Consider the following 20,151-nt stretch of genomic DNA (forward strand, 5'->3'; position numbering starts at 1 on the left):
TGAACTAGGGGAAGGACAACAAAACCCTCTAGGAGCATCTCAAGGCTGATACATCAGCACAGCATTTACACCACGCAGAAGGGACACACCATGAGCCACACAAGGACCTCTGCTGAGGCAGCATTTACACCACACAGACCTGTGAGACCACACACCATGAGCCACACAAGGACCTCTGCTAAGGTCCCCACGAGCAGCAGTGGGGACCAGGGACTTGAGGTAGGTTAAAAACAGGCCAGTAAAGGGGAAAAAAGTTGTTTTCAGTCAGATCAGGTATGCCTTATCAGGTGGCTCTGCCAATAGGTGTATTGATCAGGAGGGATATGGAGGGGACAACAAACACAGAGAGGGATGAATGAGTGAAGCGGGCACTGAAAGGAATGCTTGGGAAGCAGCCTGAAGGGAGAAGAGAGTGGGCACATGAGATTTGGGGAATTAGGTCAGGGCTGAACCAAGCAGTGGGGTCATGCCATGAAAACTATTTTCTGCTCTTCAGCAATGCTTCTGCTGAAGGCAAGTGGAGCAAGATACACTCCAAAAAACCTCAGTATTGTTAAACATAGCTCAGGACTGAGCTGCAGCTTGAACCGTGACAAATGACTGTCTGCTTTGGTTTATGTTTGAAGCTGCCTGGGCTCAGAGAAGGAGGTAAATCTGTCCACCACCAAAGGTGTGTGGTCCCCACAGAGGTGGTAGAGCACAGGGACACACAACTGCAGCCTCACAGCTGCTGGCAGGGACTTCCAGCTTCCCCTCCCATCTGCTGAGGGCAGTGGGAAGGCTGGCACTGCCTTTTGAAAAGAAATTCCTTTGCTGCAGCAAATGGAATAGCAAGAAGCAGCTGGCCAGGAGATGCCATGCTGTTCTGTTCAATCCCAGAGGACCAAGGGAGCTCTTGCTGGATCTGACACCCTCTGAAGTGCTGTGCCAAAAGCCAAGAAAACATTGTTTGGGGATGAAGGCAGCAGTGGCACTCTCTTGGGCAAACACAGGAACAGTAAATCAATCGTATGCTTGTACAAGTGGTGGTGAACAGCAGCACAGCAGGCAGCAGCCTGCTGCTCTGAGGCCTCCCAAAGCATCCCCTGGCCTTGCAGGAGATCGTGGCACACAAGCAAGTCCCTGCCATTTCCCAAATGGCAGAAACAGCACTGCCATAACTGCAACATCTTCACACCTTAATTTCTTTAGGTGGAAAACACATCCCATTTCCTCTCTGCATCCCACGTCACAGCTGCCCCTTTGGTGTCTGGTTCCCTTCCCCTGAGGACAAGCAGGAAGCTCCAGAGGACAGCATCTGAGCAGCTCAGTAGGCAGCCAGCACCAAGCCCCAGGAGCTCCTCTGTCTGATGAAATCATCTCACAGTGTGAAGATCCTCGCAGCTGAAACTGAAAAGTTATTTATTTCTCCTCTAAAGAGGAAAACATCTCACTATGGAGGCTGTTTGTCCTTTGGGGCAGAATCTCACTTTTGCCAGCTTCTGTGTTTCTGCATGCTGGCTGGGAGCAGTGAGATGTTCTGGCAGGCAGGATGGAGCAGAGCTGATGCTCTGCTGCCCACAGCCTCCCTCTGCCAGGCCAGGTACAATGAGGAGCACAGTTCACCACTCCTCTCTCCATGGGACGTGGGGATCACAACAGAGCTGCTAAGAGCACCTTTTGCTCCACTGCAGCCAGTCAGCAATGCAATGGCTGATTCTCCACCCTCACCCCTGGAGGCATTGACCTGCCTTGATGGGAACCACAGCTGAGGTGTCCTGCATGCTCCCTGGCAGCTCCAGGGATAGCAGTCTTCTGTACCCAAGGGGATTGTGAATCTGGTATCTGTCCCCTATGTGCTGCAAAGGAATATCATGGCATCCAACGTCCTTCCCTCCCCCAGGAGCTGCAGGAGTTGCATGTTCCCTGCAAGGGTGCTGGTAGGCTCTGCTGGGCTCTGCAGAGCCCCTCAAAAAGGGGCTTTTTCATGGGAATGCTCATCCTGCTCACTCCAGTGGGAACGTGAGACCAACTTAAAATCACACAATGAATGGTTTTACCGCTATTCTCAGTTTTTACTGTCCTTTCATTTGTCATGGGTGGACTATTTCCCAGCACAGGCTAGTCTTGCTCCCAGTGCCATCTGCAAGTGGCACACCACTGCCTAGGGCAGTGCTCAGTGCCTTGCAGTATCCCATTCCAACAGGGCATTGGAAAGCTTTCTGTGACTATTAAACCTACTACTCTGCTGGAAGAAAGTAACCTCAGAGCAGGTGAGAGTTGGAGAAGGTGTCCAGTGCCAGTCTTTTCTCCATGCCAGCAGAACTTCTTTCCCAATCCTCAGAGACACATTTGGAAACCTCACCTGGCAGAGGTGTGACTTAGACCAAGCTGATACTGCACAGGATGATTTTTCAAGCTCTGGGAAACCAGGAATGTAGGAACTACTGCAGGAAACTTGTGGCTGGTGCACACAAATTTCTTATTTCACTCGGATTTTACCCGCTTGCTCAGATCCTGTGCTAAGCAGGACTGCTTGCCTTGGCACAGACAGGGGAGGGGTCCTGCTTCAGGGCTGGGCCAGCCTCCTGTTTAAAAGAAAAATAAAAACCAGCATTCCGTAGTAACAATACACCTGTTCAGAGATGTGGATGCTTTTGCATTGCTGTCAGGCTTCAAACCGTGAGGGAACGGCTCTTGCCATGGCCAGCAGCACCTGCGCGCCGATGGGGCCGAGTTTCCACTAGAGGGTTGTAGTGCTGTGAGGAAGCAGACGTGGTTACTGTGGCAGAAATATTGCATGCATTCCAGGCCTTTGTCAGCAGATCAAAAGCAACCTGCGATATCCCGGCTTCCAGCAGGCTCCACAGCCTCTGATGTGCACAGCCGGCAAGCTGGGAGAGGGCTGGTGCCTGAGCAGCCTGCTTCCCTGCCTTCCCTGAACTGCCGCAGCACACACGAGACTCAGCACCTACAACATGGTTAGAGACACAAACACACAGACAGACAGACAGATAGATAGATAGATAGATAGATAATAGATAGATAGATAAGAGAGAGAGAGATGGTAAATATACACACTGTGCCTATGCATGTGCACCAATGGACAGAATGTTTGTTTGTGCACCTGGGATTTTGATGCACAAACAGCCACGAGGCATGGCAGTGGCACGCATGGCAGTGAGTCAGGGCACCACTGGTGAAGCAAAGCCCACAGCCGGGCAAGACGGCGACTGGGACAACTAGCAGCATCAGCACAATGGTAGAATCATGGTGTCATTCAGGTTGGAGAAGTCTTAGAAGGTCATTGAGTTCAGCTGTTGTCCCAGGGCTGTCAAGTCCAACACTAAACCATGTCCCTCAGTGCCACATCGACACAGCTTTTAAATACCTCCAAGGATGATGACTTCACCACTTCCCTGGGCAGCCTGTTCCAATGCCTGACCAACCCACTCCGCAAAGAAATTTCACCTAATATCCAATCTAAACCTCCTCTGCTGCAACTTGGGGCTATTCCCTCTTGTCCTACTGCTTGGCTGTTTGGGACAAGAGACCTTTAAGGTAGTTGTAGAGAGCAATAAGATCTCCAGTGCCACATCAGTGCTGAGTACAGGGGGATGATCCCTTCCCTGGTCCCGCTGGCCACAGTGCTGCTGATCAGCAGAACTGGGAAGCATTAACTCTTCATATACAGCTGTGGCTCCAGGTCAGGAGCTGCCATGCTGCGTGTTGCACCAAATGTGTGCCCTGGCCCCTGGAGCTTTCAAGCCAGCTTTAAGCAGGAACCATCAGAGGGGACTGCCACTTCTGCCACCAACCACGTCCCCAAGTTCAGTGCAGCTCAGTAGCTCCTCATAGGCACTTGTGTATGTGACCCCAGCATGCATGTTTGCAGTGGTGTTTGCATTTTTGGATGTTTATATGTAGAATCATGAAATCATAGACTGGTTTGGCATTGAAAGAACCTTTAAAAGTCATCTCGTCCAACCCCGCTGCAAAGAGCCTGTGTGTGCAGCTTTCTGATGGTGTGCTAAGTGCTGACAACTGTACCTACAAGATCAGTTTTGCTGCTGAAAACAAAAACTAGAGCTGTGTAAGATTGTGGGAAAAGCCCAAATACCACTGATATTGCCTTCCTTTCACAGAAAGAGTGGGAAAGCAAATGCAACCACAAGACCTGCCTGTAATATAAAAAACACGTTGTGACATTCACCAAGAATTTACATAGTGATCAATTTATGTTGCACCTGTTTGTCTGATACTGCCACTATTTCCATTTACAGATAGATGGAAAATGGGTGTTGCTTACATTTTAATCTCTTTTGTTATCAGAAAGGCTTTGAGGAAGCAAGTAGGAGATATTCTTGCAAAATAAAACATTGCAGCAAAAGATGGGTTTTAGTTCCTCTGAAAGATGACCTGATCATACCTAAGTACAACTATGTAAAAGCCAACCATGCAGTTGAGAGAGAATCATAGAATATCTTGAGTTGGAAGGGACCCACAAGGACCATCAAGTCTGATGGAGAGGCCATAGAGTGCTGAAATGTTATCTGACCCGAAATAGACACTTGAATATTCTTCCCTTTATAGCTGGCTGGTGGAGAGTCACTTCTCATGCTAACAGGGGAAAGCAGGAGTTCAAGTGAGCTGTTTCTTGATATAGAAGACAAAAAATCCCCAGGGAAGACTCAGCCATCTGAGGAGACCTGCAAGGTGGACACACAGAGTTGGGAGAGTCACCTCCCAAAAGTGATCCCGGCCAAAGAGGCTGGAGAACAGGGACTGGTGCTGGTGAAGATTTTCCTGCTCTGAACTGGCTAAAGGTGGTGGCAGCATGAACCTTTGCTAATCCCAGCAATGCAGAAGAGCTCTGTAGCTCCACTGGGGTTACCCCTCTCCTCCTGGGGTGCTGCCATCCCTTGCTGGGTTGACACCATGGGGCAGAAGGGTAGTGGGTCTCCACCAAGGACAGGCAGCTGGCATCAGCTGTGAAGAGAGCTATGGGAGAAAAGCATGGTGTGAGGAGTATTTGGAGTGTGTTATGAGAAGGATGGGAGGGAAGGAACATGAGTGCCCTGCCTGCAAATAAGGTGTCTCAGCAGCTATAAGTTGGAAGGCTAGATTAAATATTTTTAATTACCTATTCTAACATTTGTAATCATCATGCAATAAATGTGTCTGTTACTAAACTTTTACATCTAAGATTCCTGTAAAACACAAAGAAAAAAAAAAAAAAGATGCATGTGAATTGCCAGCTGCAGAGGAGAGCAACCATGCACCAGCACCTTTGCCCCATGTGACAGCACCGCAACCCTCCAGCCTTGGTGTAGTAGAAAGGCAGGTGGCTTTCTGCACCTGCTTTGGTGAGCAGCTCTGCAAACCTTTGGTGTAGTAGAAAGGCAGATGCACCTGCTTTGGTGAGCAGCTCCACACCTGCTTTGGTGAGCAGCTCTGCAAACCCTCTTCTCACATAGCAAGCAGTCTCATTCCCTCCCGAAGGAGTCATAAAATACAGCTTTATCCACCCTGCATGCAGCAATCAGACAGGCTTAAGAGCTTAAGCGCTTGGAGGGTAGAAATGTTTAAAAAGATTGCACAGGTTTGCCTGCCTCGGTTTGCACCACTAATCAAAGCTCTCCTCAGCGTGGACTTGTGGAACACATGGTCAGAGCTGGAAGCAGAGCACTGAACGTGCTCATAGGGGGGCAGCTCACACAGAGCCCGCTGCTCCTGCCCTTGCTCTGCTCTCCGGCCAGCTGCTGAGCCAGGGAGCACTGGGATCACACACCGGGCGAAGAAGCAGCAGACACATTTCATTGCTTTACACTGTTTTATTAAACAAAGCCAATCAAAACAAACCCAACCCAACCCCACCCATGATACATCAGCTCCTCATTTACACACCACTCCTTTTCCCAGTTCTGGGAGAACAAAGAGGCTGAAATATAAATGAGATCAGTGTGGTGAGTGTTATGCACATGAATATTTATCAAGGAAGACCAGAAAGGGGCCAATTTGCCATCCTCCTGCAACAGCAAGAGCTTGGTCATCAACAAGTTGGAGGGAAAGGGTAGGTGAAGAGGCTGGTCCATGCCTTGGTGTGGGCAGGAGTGTGTGGAATGCTGGTGAAAGGCTGTTCTTGCATCTGAGCATGACTGGGGGAGCCACCAGTCAGGAATGACACTGGGAGGATCCTGGGTTTTGGGACAAAAGCTAAGTACGACATAGTTATAAAGCAAGCATACAATGTCCCTTCCAGTCATGCAGTCAGCTTGCAAGATGCCCTTTAGGGAAAAAATTCTAAAGGATTAACTGAAAAGTTGTTACCATTCCTTGGCCGTGCCAAGTGCTCATGATAAATCTTTTTCGTGAAGAAAAAAAAGCAAGGCTAAATCAAACTACAGAGCTTGTCAAGCATGAGATTTACAGAAATCTCACTGGGTTATGGGTTCATTTCTTAAACAGTTGAATTATAGCAGCTTCTGGGCATCAATATATGAAGCGTGCTGACCCCCACAGTGCTGTGGGGAGTTAGGGTATGAGCAGCAGTGGAGAGATCGCGCTGGTTATCGTCTTAATGTGTATTTCAAAGTCACTTCCGAAAAAGAAGACGAGATAGTAGTTGAGTATTCCAGCCACAGACATGAGGAACAGGAACAAAATGATGCGCTTTCCAAACAAGTAACCAGGAGTGCTGAGGAGACAGAAATGGTGGAAAGCAATTTGTTAATGTGCATCATCTCTTGGGAGAACCCTCAGACTTTGGACTGTGCTGCTGAGACCAAATGAAACACCTCAGGGGCTGAGAAAGAGGGGGAAAATTTCTTTTCTCTCTTGCATTGCTGGCAGTTGAGAGGAGTTAAATGTAATTTTCAGGATCCATTTGGATCTGGATTAGGCCTTCTGTTCTCAGCATAAGCAGCTGCTTACAAAAGTGTCTGTTCAGAGGCACTTGAATGTGTTCTTATCCATTATGGGCTGTGGGACAACTCTGTTTCATATGCTGTAATTTGCTTTATCAATATAAATAATATAAATATAAATATAAATATAAATATAAATATAAATATAAATATAAATATAAATATAAATATATAAATATAAATGGACAATCTTGTGCAAACGTTGGCACAAACATGCAAACCTGTGTTTGCAGAGAGTCCTGTGAGCAGGAGCTGCAGGCCCCCTGACCCCAGTGCTGCTGCAAGTCTCACATCTCCCACAGCTACCCCCATTCATCCAAAAGAGAGGGGCTTTCCTGCACTACCCAATGCCAGCAGCTCTTGCAGGCAGCTCCAAAAGCCAGTGGCTCTGCCTGTGGAAGTGCAGCATCCAGCTGTGTTGCTACCACGTTCTGGATTTTTTAAAAAGGCTCTGCCAGTCCTTACCTCTGAGTCCTCTCCCCAAGGTAGCCCACAAAGTACTTCTGCCTCACAAACAGGTACATCAGGCCAGCAAAGGCAGCAGGAGCTGGGTAAAGGACAAAACAAGGCATTAAAAACACCAGCCCAGGTCTCGCTCTACGCACTGTCCCCATCTGCTGCCTGGTCTGGAATGGAAACAGGAATCTGCAGTCTTGGGTCATGGGACAAGCACTGGAACTGGGATGGAGACCTCTGCATGGGAAACAATCATTGCCTTGCCCTCACTCCAGCTTTTCTGAAGACTTTGTGGGTGTAATCCTGCACAAGCTGTGCCCATTGCGGAGCACACTCTCACCACCATCCTTCCAGTACTTAAAGGGAGCCTACAAGAAAGCTAGAGAGGGACTTTTCACAAGGACATGAACTCATAGGAAAAGGGGAAATGGCTTTAACCTGAAAGAAAGCAGTTTTAGATTACATATAAGGAAGAACTTCACTGTGAGAGTGATGAGGCACTGGCACAGGTTTCACACAGAAGTTGTGGATGCCCCATCCCTGGAAGTGTTCAAGACCAGGCTGGAGGGAGCTTTGAACTACCTGGTCTAGTGGAAGGTAACCCTGCACCCTGGCAAGGGAGCTGTAACAAGATGATCTTTGAGATCTTTACCAGCCCAAACCATTCTATGATTTTGTGAAACCCAGTGTGGGCCATACCAGGCTCAGAAAAGAGAGTCCCAACTCAGGCACTGTCCTCACCAGAAACAGAAGGCTGTTGGTAGATGTACTTCACTAGGAGCAGGTGGAGGATACACCATGGTCCAATACTAAATTCTGGGCATAAAAAAGGGGCTTTCCTCATAATTCTAGCCTTTTCTACAACTGCAGATAAAACCCCTTTTTCTCCAGATCAGGAACTGCCTTTTTTTCCAGAAAGAATAGGCATGTACCCCAGGTAAGCACTCATCTTCATGTTAGATAAATTCACATTGCATTGAAGGGAATCACAATTAGAAATGCAGGTCAATAGTCCCAGGTGGCCCTCAGCACAGGGGAGAGCTGGCAGTTCTGGCAATTTAATAAATTGAGCCCATTTCCTGTCCCAAGACTGAATAATGTGGCAATAATCCAGCAACCAAGTACTAAACCCTTCACCCAAAACAAAGGGAAATCATCCATAATGCCAGTATAGGAAATGTCCCTGGCCTGGACTACCTTGAATTAAGTCTGGGAACACATCTATTGGCATAAAGTCAAGCCACACCATGAGTGCTGCTACTCAAGCAGCATGCTTAGCTCCAGGGCAGGAGGGTAAGAGAGGCTCCCCTGATGCAGGAGGCTTGGTCCCTGAAAGTGCATCTTCTAAACCACTCACCCTCCTTTGCTGAATGTGGTGCCAGGTTGAAGGGGGAAAAGAAAACAAGCAAACAAAAGAGTGTTACCTTGACTGCAGAGAAGGCCAGCACACCAAAGCACAGCGAGGAATGTAGGGTATGCATGTCCACAGTTCTGGCTGGAATGGAATTTTTAGGAGAGAAATCAGAGCACAGGCAAATAGAAAAATATCAGACTGGTGGCAGGTGGATTTGGGCTGCACTAGTGCCGTTGAAAGCAGACTTTTACCCCAGAGCAGTGGGAGGCCCCTGACCTGCCAAGGGCTGGGCTCCTCACCCAGGTCTGCTTCCCTGTTTTCTCACTCAGATAATGGATGCCTTTGTGCTGCCTGATGAGGAAAACAAACCACCCTGTGCCTGCCTGGCAGCTATGAAATCCACTTTCTCCCTAACCTGTTTGATCATGATAGATGCTGGGAGCTTTATTGGCTTAAAGTCCTTTTAATTGAGTCATATTAATAAAGCTATTGGATGAAACCAACAAATGTGGAATTGCATCACAAGTAAGAGTGTCTCACAGAGTTAACATGTGTCTTTGCAGGGGAGCAGAAATGGTGTCCAGCTGCCTCCTTCAGCTGTGAATGCTTTCTGAGGGGGAGAAGTGAAGGAGTTGAGAGTGATTCCACGTGGCAAAGGAGTGGAGAAGTGGAGAGCTGTGTGCCAAGGGAGGTGCCAGAGACCAAGGGATTTGTGTGAGCTCTGCCACCTACCTGCTCCTCAGCAGGCTGACGTCTCTGCTGGCTCTTGCCTTCTGAGCCCTTGACACTGTGCCTGTGCCTATGCCACTTCCAGCAGGGCAGAGTGAACTGGTTCCCAAATGAAGGCACACACTACTTGTGATGGTTGTAAGACCTATGTAGATGCCGCACAAGGGTGGCAAGAAGGGTGCTGGATTCAGCCAGCAGATATATCCAAAAACCTCATGTCTGAACATTGAGCACAGCTAAGGATTAAGTACAAAGCCTTTACCTGAGGCAATTTGGAATCCACCCCTGGCCCCCAAAAGGGTTTGGATTTAATTGTAATGCAGAGCATGTTGAACCCCACTCTGCCCTCATGGACCCCTCAGTTCTTGTCTACTCACTTGGCAGTGTAGACACGGTCGAAGGAGGAGGATCCCTGCCGCTGCAACACCTTCCCATTGCAGTGTCTGCTTTCATGCTCCACTTTGTTAGCAAAAAAAGCTGTTAAAAAACCACAGAGTATTCAGTCTGAGATGTCACCTGAAGATATTGCAGAAGCTGGGCATTGCGGGGTCAGCACTGTTCCCATGGACAGATGGCAGGAGAAGACACAGGTAAGTGAGGGTCAGGATGTGGCCAGTGTGCTCACTCTGTCACCCAGGTTTAAACAAACCCTCCATGCATCCCCACATGCCAGCGTGAAACTGGTAGCAGGCTCTCACCTCCAATCCCTGCTTAATCCCAACTTTGCACTGCATCTCTGCTGCAGAAGCACTGCCCTGACCCGGTCCTGTGAGCTCCCAGTGGGAAAAGAGCTTTCCAGCCAGAGCTGCCAACCCCAAATCTTGCTCTCCAACAGAGTAGGGAGACAAGGGAGTCTCTTCTCTTTTAGTGAAACCCATTTTCCAAACCAAGGACATCCTGCAGGGCTGGTTCTTTTCCGAGAAAGGCCCAAAGAAAGCCTGGTCTTAATGGCTGATCCTCCTTTTAAGCAACAGAGTTGTTTCTGAGTGTTAGCTGCTGCAAAAAGGCAGAACCTCAAGATAATGTATCATGGTCTTGACAAACACGTTTTATCTGATGACACTAAACCAGAGACCATCAATCATATGCCTAAGTACACCAGAGAGAGCTCTGGCAGGCTACAAGCTGCAAGCTTTCTGTTGTCATGCACCCCATCTCAAGTGTGTCCAAATCACTCTATGGCTTGGAATATTAACCTAATATATACACATGAAAGATAGCCCATCAGGAAATACATTATTATAGCAATAAAAATTTAGCTAGATAAGCTGCAGGATTTCATCCCTGCAATCTGAAGAGTTGCCTCTTTTTTTCCCCTTCATCAATGCTGTAAAGAGGTCTTTTGTACTTCCACTGTCTTTAACAAAAACTACAGAGTATTTCGGTTCCCAGCATTGTGGGATCCTCTGGGTACATAGAGCCCTTCTTCAGAAAAACCCACAGTGCTTTAAACCAGCACCCCTACTCTGAGCCAGGCTGCAGAGCCTCCCACAGTGTGCTGGCCGGCTCCTGGGGGAGCAGACACCATCTGGTGGCAGAGCTCTCAGCATCTCCATCGGCACACCAGCACAGACTTTGGCAAGAGTTACCCTGCCTACAGCCACTAAGAGGACCTAATTGAAGAGGACAGAGTTGATCAGCACTTTTTTGTCCAGTGTTGAGCTGCAGCAATGGACTTTCTGCAGGTCTGGGACCACACGGACTCGCTAGTAGCACACCTCCTCCCTTTCTTTTATCATGCTTGAAAATCTCTAGAAAATACCACATATTTGGCTTTCTCTTTTCTAAGAAAGCCAAGCAAGTTATTTATCTCCCTCTCCACTGCTGCAGGTGCTGCCACTTCCCAAATATCAGCTTGCTGCTGCAGAGAAGTTCCACTGTGCTAGGAGGCAAGAGGGTGCTTTCACAAGCCATCATGAGAGGAGTGAGCAGAGCAAGGCTGGAGTGGAGAGGTTTAATTCACCTCAGTTGTTCCAGGAGACAATGCCCTGAGGCTCCAAGGTTCCACAGACTGCCCAGAGGCTGAACAGTGACAGTCCCACTCTGATCAAGGTAATGTGCAAGAGTTCAGTGTAAGCCTGGTTGTTTCACAAGTCCGTACCAACAGTAACTGGGAGCTGATGATCCCACATAGCCAGTGCTTGCAAACGTGGCCCTTATTTCTCTCCACTTTACTTCCTCTTCCTGATCTGCTCAGCAAAGACCACTGATTTGCCCTGAAAGCTGCTGGATTGCAACATATCTCCAGTGAAAGACCAAAACTTTAGGCTGCATGCGTCACTCAGTGGTGTGCGGCCACGTGAGTCATTCCGCAGGATGCGGAGATTCCGTCATGAACACGGTGACAGTAAATGGACACCAGACTGGGGCACACCATAGCCCACCTCCATCCTCGGGAATAACAGCATTCAAGCTGTTTTCTAGTCCTGCACCCTATGCAGAGAAGAATTTAATCACAATTTTATGTGGTATTGACTTCATGCACTCAGGGACAGTCAAGCAGAGGCCCAAGTGCTTTGCTGAATGAGAGCCACAGCAGGAGTTCAGCACTCCTGATACCCCTTGACAAACATTTCTACTGCTTTCATAACTGCTTTCACTGCAAGACTGCGTATCAGGTCTGGTCTTTCTTGAAAGCAAGCTTGGGAAGAGGAAATCGGATGATGCAAAGCCTGAAATCATGGTTTAGGGCTGTCTGCCTCACGTGCTTGGCAGACTCTGCCAAGCATCCTACTTCCCCTTTGTAGCAGTTGGGTCCATAAACTCACAGACAGATAAAAGGACATAGATGGAAGTCTGACATGTCTGAGTGAGAGGGAAAAAAACCCCTATATATAAAGTCATATGATTACATAGCAAGAAATATATATTTGATATATATTTGGCACATTTTCTTAATTACGGTATGTGCTCTGGTCTTAATGTGCCATATTCTGGTAATGACACACAGCATGCATTTTCCAGAGAACACCATTGGTTAAATGATGTGGCACTTACTGCCTATGTTGAAACTAAACCAGTCTGCATCTCCTCTTTTTTTTTTTTTTTTTTTTTTTTTTCTCCTCCAAAGCTAGGCTTCCAGCACTTCCCCCTCTCTGCAGCAGCCCAAGAATAGCCCATTTCCTAGGACTTTGTGTTCAATGGGAATCTCCCATTTGTAATAAGAAGGCTTCATTACAGATTTCAGGAATTTTCACCAGCCGCCCAGCCCACTGCTGAATTTCTTTGAACCTGGGAAAACTCAGTACAGCTGAGGGAAAACTCAATCCTTTCTTTGAATTTGGGGCAGAATTTCCTGCTAAAAAAAGTATTTGCAAGAGAGGATGAAGAAGTTAAAATCAAATTTGCACAGGAGAGATACTTATTTAATTTAAAAAATCTTGAAGACTATACAGGGTCTGAGTAAGAGCTAGAGAAGGAAACTTCACCATCTCAGGAAATGTACAGTGTTCTTGGGACCACAGTTAATTGAGATTAGTTATACTGCAGGACTTGGAGATGCAGGAGAGCTGCCTGCCCACAAATAGCCCACACAGACTCCTCCAATTCTGTTCCCTTCACCCAGCTCCATGCAAAGGTCTGACCCATTGCAGCCCCCCCGGGACTCCATCCCTGCCCCCAGCAGAGCTGCAGCTTGAGAGCAGCTCTGGCTGACCATAGCAGGGACCTAGGTCAGAAAAGGAGGTCTCAGTCATCAAATCAAAATTCATATTGCCACAGGGTATCCCAGCATATTAGTCCTTACTTTAGCTGAGAAGCGTAACAAACTCAGTCCAGAATGTCAGAGAGTAAGACATGTGGCTGTCAGGATACTGCCACAACGTCACCCAAAATTCCATGCTTAGAAGGCTGTTTCTAAAGCCAAAGCCATGCCTAAGCATGCATGGACTTATAACTAAAGATTATCTATCCAAAGATCAGCTCAGCATATATCACCCTGAACTTTCCCCAGCTCCCTTCTATCCCTTAAATAAACGTTTATTTTTGTCTTACCGTTCTGGACGACACTGATCAGGGTGACAATGACAAGCAGGACAATGCTTCCCAGGGTCTCATGGTCCATTTTGTGAGAGGGCTCTCAGGGTGAATGGTGCAGCCTCGGTGGCAGCTCAGTGTTAGGAGCACAGAACAAGGAAGTGAAGGTCTTATCTTGAATCATGAAACACTTCCTATGGTTTCACAGGAGAGTGGCAGCACCCTCTGCTCTGGTGCCTGTCAGACCAACAACCGCAGGCTCACTCACTCGTTGTGTACAGATGAAGCCCAGGAAAAAAGAGATTACACATCTGTGATCTAAGAGGATATGTAATGTGGAAATATACCTATTGCCCTTCCTACACAGAAGCAAAACCTGGATGTCTAAAGCATGTCCGAGCATTTGGCCGGCTGTGTGGAACAGCAGAAGGCTGGAAGAAACCAGTCAGGCTACCACAGCATTGTCAGCAAATGCCCAGCCTCTCCACAAGCAGCTGGGAGGAGAAATAATGTGGACAAGTCTCAGCAATGGAGTTGCTCTCATGCAGATGCTCTCCCTAGTCACATCTCCATCGGTCTCACCACTGAGGAGACCTCAGGGCTGCATGTCACAAGCCAGAGCTCCTGAACCCCCTGGTGTATTGGAATGGGCGGTACAGCAGTGCTGTGAGCATTGCTGCTGAGCACCGAAATGTGTCCTTTGTTACCAGGTATGGATCCTGCATCCCTCCCCCTACGAAAAACTCCTTGGAAGACAGTGGCAGCTACAAGCATTCTGTGTTTTACAGGCTCAGACTTCACAGTTGTGCCCCAGTTTTAGTGCTTGGAGGTCAATATAGCAGAGCACAACTGCTGCAGCATGTTCACAGCTCGGATCCAAGCCCTTGATGAAGTTGGCACAGAAGCACAGGCTGCAGTGCTGGACAGAGGGGTGGGTTGACCTTGGCTGAACATCAGGTGCCCACCCAAGCTACTCTATCTCTCTCCTCCTTAGCTGGACAGGGAAGAGAAAATACAACAAAAGGCTAAGGGGTTGAGATAAGGGCAGGGAGATGTCACAGGCAAATCAGACCTCACTCTGGGTGGGACACAGCCAGGTAGAAATTCCAGCAGGAGCCAACCTCCAAAACCTATCTTTTTCAATGGGGACACATTTACGTACAATGGTGTTTTTACCCAGTCCCTCTATCATGCAAATTTTTATGATCCATAGTCTTACATATGGAAAACTCTCATATACTTTGGGTATAAACAAATACACAGAAATGAACTGGCAGAGGGAGATGATTAACACTGTGAGCTGTGACGTAGGTAGCAGAGTAGGAAAAGGGTGTCTTTCTGGGATGCCTTTCCTACAGTCCATACAGACACAGCTGTGTGAGAAGCAAGGCCATAAAGAATATCAAGGTTTAGATTTGGCCTGTGATTTTTTTTCTTCCGACTTTTAACTTTTGCCAGATTTGCTTTAGGAAAAAAACCAAATCCAAGAACAAAAAGTGAAGGACTACAGCTTTTTGACAATGCTTTTATTCAGGCTAAAGCTCTCTTTTTCCCCAGAATACAATCTTTTCCTACTTGAACATCAATGTTTATGTTTTTGTGGCCTATTAAGCACAGGATTGGAGCTGGTATTTAGGGATAGCATTTAATGCTAAGCATCTACTAATGTTCTGAGAAGAACCCATCACCTAAAAGCCATGATGGAATTAAGTCAAAAGAAGAATATTGTCTAAGCAGAGATCAGTGTTATGACTGTAAAAAGAGGAGCTGTGCATGGGCATGGGAAGGGAGCTGATGACAGGAGAGGGCGAAGGGGACAGCACAGGTCCTAGGGGCATCTGTGGTAGGAGGATTTCCACTCATCCTCCTGCAGCAGGCTTTCTTCTGCTAGCTGTTTTGTGCTGGTACAAACCTACCAGGCAGCCTGCAGCTTGCTTTTGATTTACAAGTGGCAGTACAAGCACATGAGCCTGCTCCAACTTGCCAAGAAAACACACATGCTTCCCTGCTATCAAAGACTTCCCAGAGGTGACTTCTGTTCAGAACTCTTGTATAAAAGAGGGTAGGAATCAGGCTGCTGAGGTGTGAAGTTGCTATAATGCAAAAAACCCCACAACACAACTGAAGTTTATGCCAGCAGGCTTTCTAGCTGGCTGACCCAAGCTCCCATCCCTCGCCCTGTGCGCTGGCCACACAGTGAGAGATGAGTTGTTGATGCCTTTGCTTTCTCCTTGTCCTGCTCTTTGTTTTGCAGCTCTTGGCTTTGCTGCTGCTCAGTGCCTCTCACCACAGACTCATCCCCACTTTGCTCTCCTGCTCTGCCCCTTCTGATTTCCCCCTGTCCCCTGGCACCGCTTTGGCACTTGACATCCCCAGTGCTCTTCTGGAATTCCAGCCCGTTCCCTCCTCTCACCCAGGTTTGCTCCAAAGCCATCCCACATGTATGTGTGGAGGAAAGCAGGGTTTCACACTCCTCTCTGCAGTAAAAAAAAAACAAACCATGACATCAACTCCAGGGCTTGTTAAAATGATTTCTTGGTGTGCAAGGAGAAAAAAGCTTTGCCAGCAAGAGCCTCTTCGGTATGGCTGCCTTAAGAAAGAAACTGCAGGGTTTTGTTTTCTTTGGTTTTTGTTGTTTGGTTGGTTTTTTAAGTGCAGCATCACTCTGAGGACTCTGCTTGAGGAAAAACAAGGAAATCAAGATGGTATGTAAGACATGGAAAAAAAAGCCCCTTTACAATGGCAAGGCAACACTGCTGTGTAGCCAGACAGAGCAGAAACCTCCTGTGGGAAGGAATATTACCTTTTCATACCCCTTGGCACTGGAATAGCTGCAGGGTAGAAGGAGATTCTGGCAATATTTTTGCAATTTGGGGAATTGCATTGGCAAGGGAGTGCTAAAATGATTCTGCCAGCAGCTTTTTCCATATCTACACACTAAATCATTCCCTCTCTCTGAGACCTAAACACACACAGGATCACTGTCTGGATAAGACAAAGTTGGCACCACTGGAAAACCCCATCCACCTGGGAGAAGCATCAGTGCAAAACACCCCCATCATATCTCACTCGGCCATTTGAAATAAGGGATTTTCCTGAGCAGATAAAAATAAGAAAAGGGGGGGGTGTGGGGAGGGATACACCCATTGGGGAACAGTGCCTGCACCTTCTGTAACCCCCAGCTGTGGTCAGACCTCTTCAGGCACAGGCAATTCAGCACTTCTGCAGCTGCTGTCAGACCCCAGCCCTTTTTCTTGCTGCATGGCTGTTGGACATCCACACCATCCTGTCCACGGAAGATAACCTTGACACAGTGAGCCATGAAGCTCACGAAAATGTGCAAAGCCAGCGAGCTTTTCCAGTTGCGCTGCGAGGCTGCTTGCACATTAATCTCCTCCCCTGGAATCTTGAACAGCCAGTCAAAATAATCCCTTTGTAGAATTGCTTTCATGGTGAAAAGGAAAGGAGTGGGAATGCAGATCTATAAATATCTTTTGGGATGTTCATCTCTCCTCTCATGCACTCTGATCAGAGCTCAGGAGAAAGGACTCTAATCAAAGCGTGTCTCTTGATAAAATAAAGGCTGCTCGTGTGAAGCTCCCACATACGAATGTCAGGTGACACCCAGCTGTCATGCTTTGTCATAAATGCAAGGGGACACAAACCCCTTGGTCTGTCTGGTTAATACAAGCACTGTGCTTTGCAAACTTGAAGCGCCACAGCCCCATCAGATGCAGCGCACACGCACACGTGTGGGTGACTCCCTGCTGTCACCACAGCCTGCCTCAGCATCGCATCCTTGCTGAACCCTGACAAAACCCCAGTGGAGTGCATGAACAGAGCTGGAACTGTGAAGTGCAGCACGAAGAAAAGGGCAGTGCTGCAGGTTTTAAAGTGCTGCCTTCATTCTGCACAGCCAAGAGAATGAGCCAACAGAGCACCGCCCCAAAACCCCCTCCTTCTCCACATTTCACAGGCTTCCTCCTTTCACTCACTGTTTTCATATTCCTTTGGTACAAATTCAGCTCAAAACAGAGCTGGAAGATAGAAGCTGTATTCCCTCCAGGTGCCCTGGCACAGCCTCCTCCTCCTCACCCTCTTTTTCCCATTGTCACGATTCAACCCCAGCCAGCAACTTAGCCCCACACAGCCACTTGCTCACTCCCCACCAGTGAGATGGGGGAGAGAATCAGAAGGATAAAAGTGAGAAAAGGGTTAGGAAATTCCACACATGCAAGCAGATAAAAATAATGAATGCATTCACCACTTCCCACAGGCAGGCAAGTCTTCAGCCATTTCCAGGAAAGCCATCACACATAATGGTTACTATGGAAGACAACACCATCACTCCAAATGTTCTCTCCTTTCTCCTTCTTCCCCCAGCTTTATATGCTGAGCATGATGCCATATGGTAAGGGGTAATCCTTGGATCTGCTGTGGTCTGATGTCCCTGCTCTGTTATCTCTCAGCTCTTGTGCATCCCCAGTCCACTGGCTGATAGGGTGATGTGAGAGGCAGAAAGGCCTAGACTCTGCATAAGTCCTGCTCAGCAGTGACTAAAACATCCCTTTGTGACCAGCAGTAACATCCCTTCGTGACCAGCAGTGTTTGTAGCAACAATCCAAAACAGAGCAACATGACAGATACCAGGAAGAAAATTAACTCTACCCAGAGTATTTCAGATGTAGCCTCACCTGAGCTGAGCAGAGGAGCAGAATCACTTCTCTTGACCTGCTGGCAATGCCGTGTCTAACATGACCCGGGGTACCATTCACCTTCTTGGCCACAAAGGCCCACTGCTGGCTCAAGTTCAACCTGCTGTCCACCAGGACACCCAAATTCCTTTCTGCCAGGTTGAATTCTAGATGGGTGCCCCCAGCATGTCCTGGTGCATGATGTTTGGCTTTTTTTTTTCCTACAGCAGCAGGACTTTGCACTTCTCCTTGTTGAACTTCATGAGGTGCCCATCAGCCCATTTCTCCAACCTGTCAAGGTCCCTCTGGATAGCAGCATCACCCTCTGCTCTGCCTGCCACTCCTGTGAGTCTGGTGCTGTCTGCAAACTTGCTGAGGCTAAACTCTGGCCCATCATCCAGATCATTAATGGAACGTTGTGCAACACTGAGCCCTGATAGTTGTTGGCATCCAACTACATCATGCCACCACACTCTGGACACAATGGTCTGGTCACTTTTCAATCCACCTCACTGTCTGCTTATCCAACCCACACATCAACAGCTTCTCTGCAAGGATCTCACAGGATCTCACAGTGTCAAAGGCCTCACCAAAGCCCAGGCAGACAATGCGCACTGCCCCCCTCTCTTCTACCAGGCCAATCACTTCACCATGAGAGTAAACCAAATTGTCAAACATGACTTCCCCTTGTTCGAGCCATAGTATATCCCACCAAGACCAATGGACTTATGTACATGCAGGTTGCCTAAGTATTCCCAGACTTGCCCCTCATCCATCTAGGGTATATCTTCCTAGCTAATTCGGGTTTTGTAACTCATGTTTGCTGCCATTATCACCTTATTAGCTTTTAGGTGGCTGCAATTTGATTAATAATTCATTTTATGGACTGTTTAGAGCTGAGGTGAGGCTGCCTGAGCAGCAGATTCACAGGTCTTTCTCTCCACTTTGCTCTGAGAAGTCTCTTTCGCCCCGTCTCATGTCTGTCAGTGTTCCCGCTTTCCATTAGCTCTTGCAAATAATTATCAAAGGTCTTTGAATCAAAAGACACTGCGGAATGAATTTTGTCTTCTGCTCTTCAAGTCTCTGGTCACAACTACTCCTTTTGGTACTGTAATTATCTGAAGGAAAGATTTTGGATCCCTTGACCACCTTAGTAACAGGGCAATGCTAATTTTTGCCTTCCCGATCCCTGGCACATACTGTCAGAGCTTCCTCTTGCCAGCTGAGCTGTCTCAGAGGGCAGCTTTCAGGCTCCCATTTGCAACCATCCCACAAACAGGCAGAACTTCAACCACTACATTTTTCTTCTTGTTCACTCTTCCCCAACACCTCAGGAAAACAAACAGAAAAGGCCACAGAGAAAACAAAACAATAGAGAAAACAAAAAAGGAAAGCCAAGTGTGAAAATTGCCAATCACTTGTTTTTAGAATTTTAAAAGTTTAATAAAATGGTTATAAAATGGTTATAAAATAGTAATATAATTAGAGTAATAAAAATTTGGACAATTAGGATTTAGGACAATACAAGACAATAAAAACAAAGAGTTATGGACAGTCTGGGTACCTTTTTCTGGGCAAAATAATTCCGAAAAAGGACACACGTTAACAGAGAATTAACCCTTAAAAGCAATAGCCTGTTGCATATTCATACATCTCATACATGATGCATAACTTCCATTCAAACAAAGGATTCTGTCTGGTCAGTGTCAACTGCTTCCTCTTAAACCTGACGGCATCTTTAGGGCTGAGCGAGGCGGGAAGAAATTAGTTTCTTCTGATAAGGAAGCAATAAATTCCTTTTCTTTGAAAGATTCAGGCGTCCTGTGGCTGCTATCTCAGTGCAAGTACTTCATTCCTCTTTAAAAAATTAACTCACATAGCATAGTTTCTATTTCAACATTTAAAAATTAAAACAATTAAAAGCCCAACCCACGCAGTGCCCCGAAGGAGCGGGAACAGGAAGAGCACGAAGGAGCACAAAGCCCGCCCCAGCCGCCGCGGGACCCAGGAGTGGCTCGGCGGGCGTCACTTGCAGCGC

At 47.5% G+C, this 20,151-nt stretch overlaps 1 protein-coding gene across 1 annotated transcript; it reads right to left on the reverse strand.

Annotated features, from left to right (window-relative positions):
* Nucleotides 1–5,804: 5,804 nt before the first annotated feature.
* On the reverse strand, nucleotides 5,805–13,578 carry LOC120506651 (arachidonate 5-lipoxygenase activating protein). The gene is made up of 5 exons (XM_039718464.1): nucleotides 13,438–13,578; nucleotides 9,822–9,921; nucleotides 8,786–8,856; nucleotides 7,371–7,452; nucleotides 5,805–6,676 (listed from the first exon to the last, which is right to left on the reverse strand). The coding sequence occupies exons 1-5, from the start codon at nucleotides 13,505–13,507 to the stop codon at nucleotides 6,514–6,516; spliced, it is 486 nt and encodes a 161-aa protein (XP_039574398.1). The 5' UTR covers nucleotides 13,508–13,578; the 3' UTR covers nucleotides 5,805–6,513.
* Nucleotides 13,579–20,151: the final 6,573 nt, after the last annotated feature.

Source organism: Passer montanus, unplaced genomic scaffold, assembly GCF_014805655.1.
Source record: "Passer montanus isolate IOZ18808 unplaced genomic scaffold, ASM1480565v1 scaffold4, whole genome shotgun sequence".
NCBI classification, from domain to species: Eukaryota; Metazoa; Chordata; class Aves; order Passeriformes; family Passeridae; genus Passer; species Passer montanus.

Bases quoted from the DNA above. Each gene is read 5' to 3' on its own strand.
- LOC120506651 (XM_039718464.1), bottom strand. From the start codon at position 13,507: ATGGACCATGAGACCCTGGGAAGCATTGTCCTGCTTGTCATTGTCACC. The intron at 7,453-8,785 runs GTAACACTCTTT...TCCTTTACCCAG, and splicing joins TGGCCTTCTCTGCAGTCAAG to CTCCTGCTGCCTTTGCTGGC. The intron at 6,677-7,370 runs GTAAGGACTGGC...CTGTCTCCTCAG, and splicing joins CTTGGGGAGAGGACTCAGAG to CACTCCTGGTTACTTGTTTG.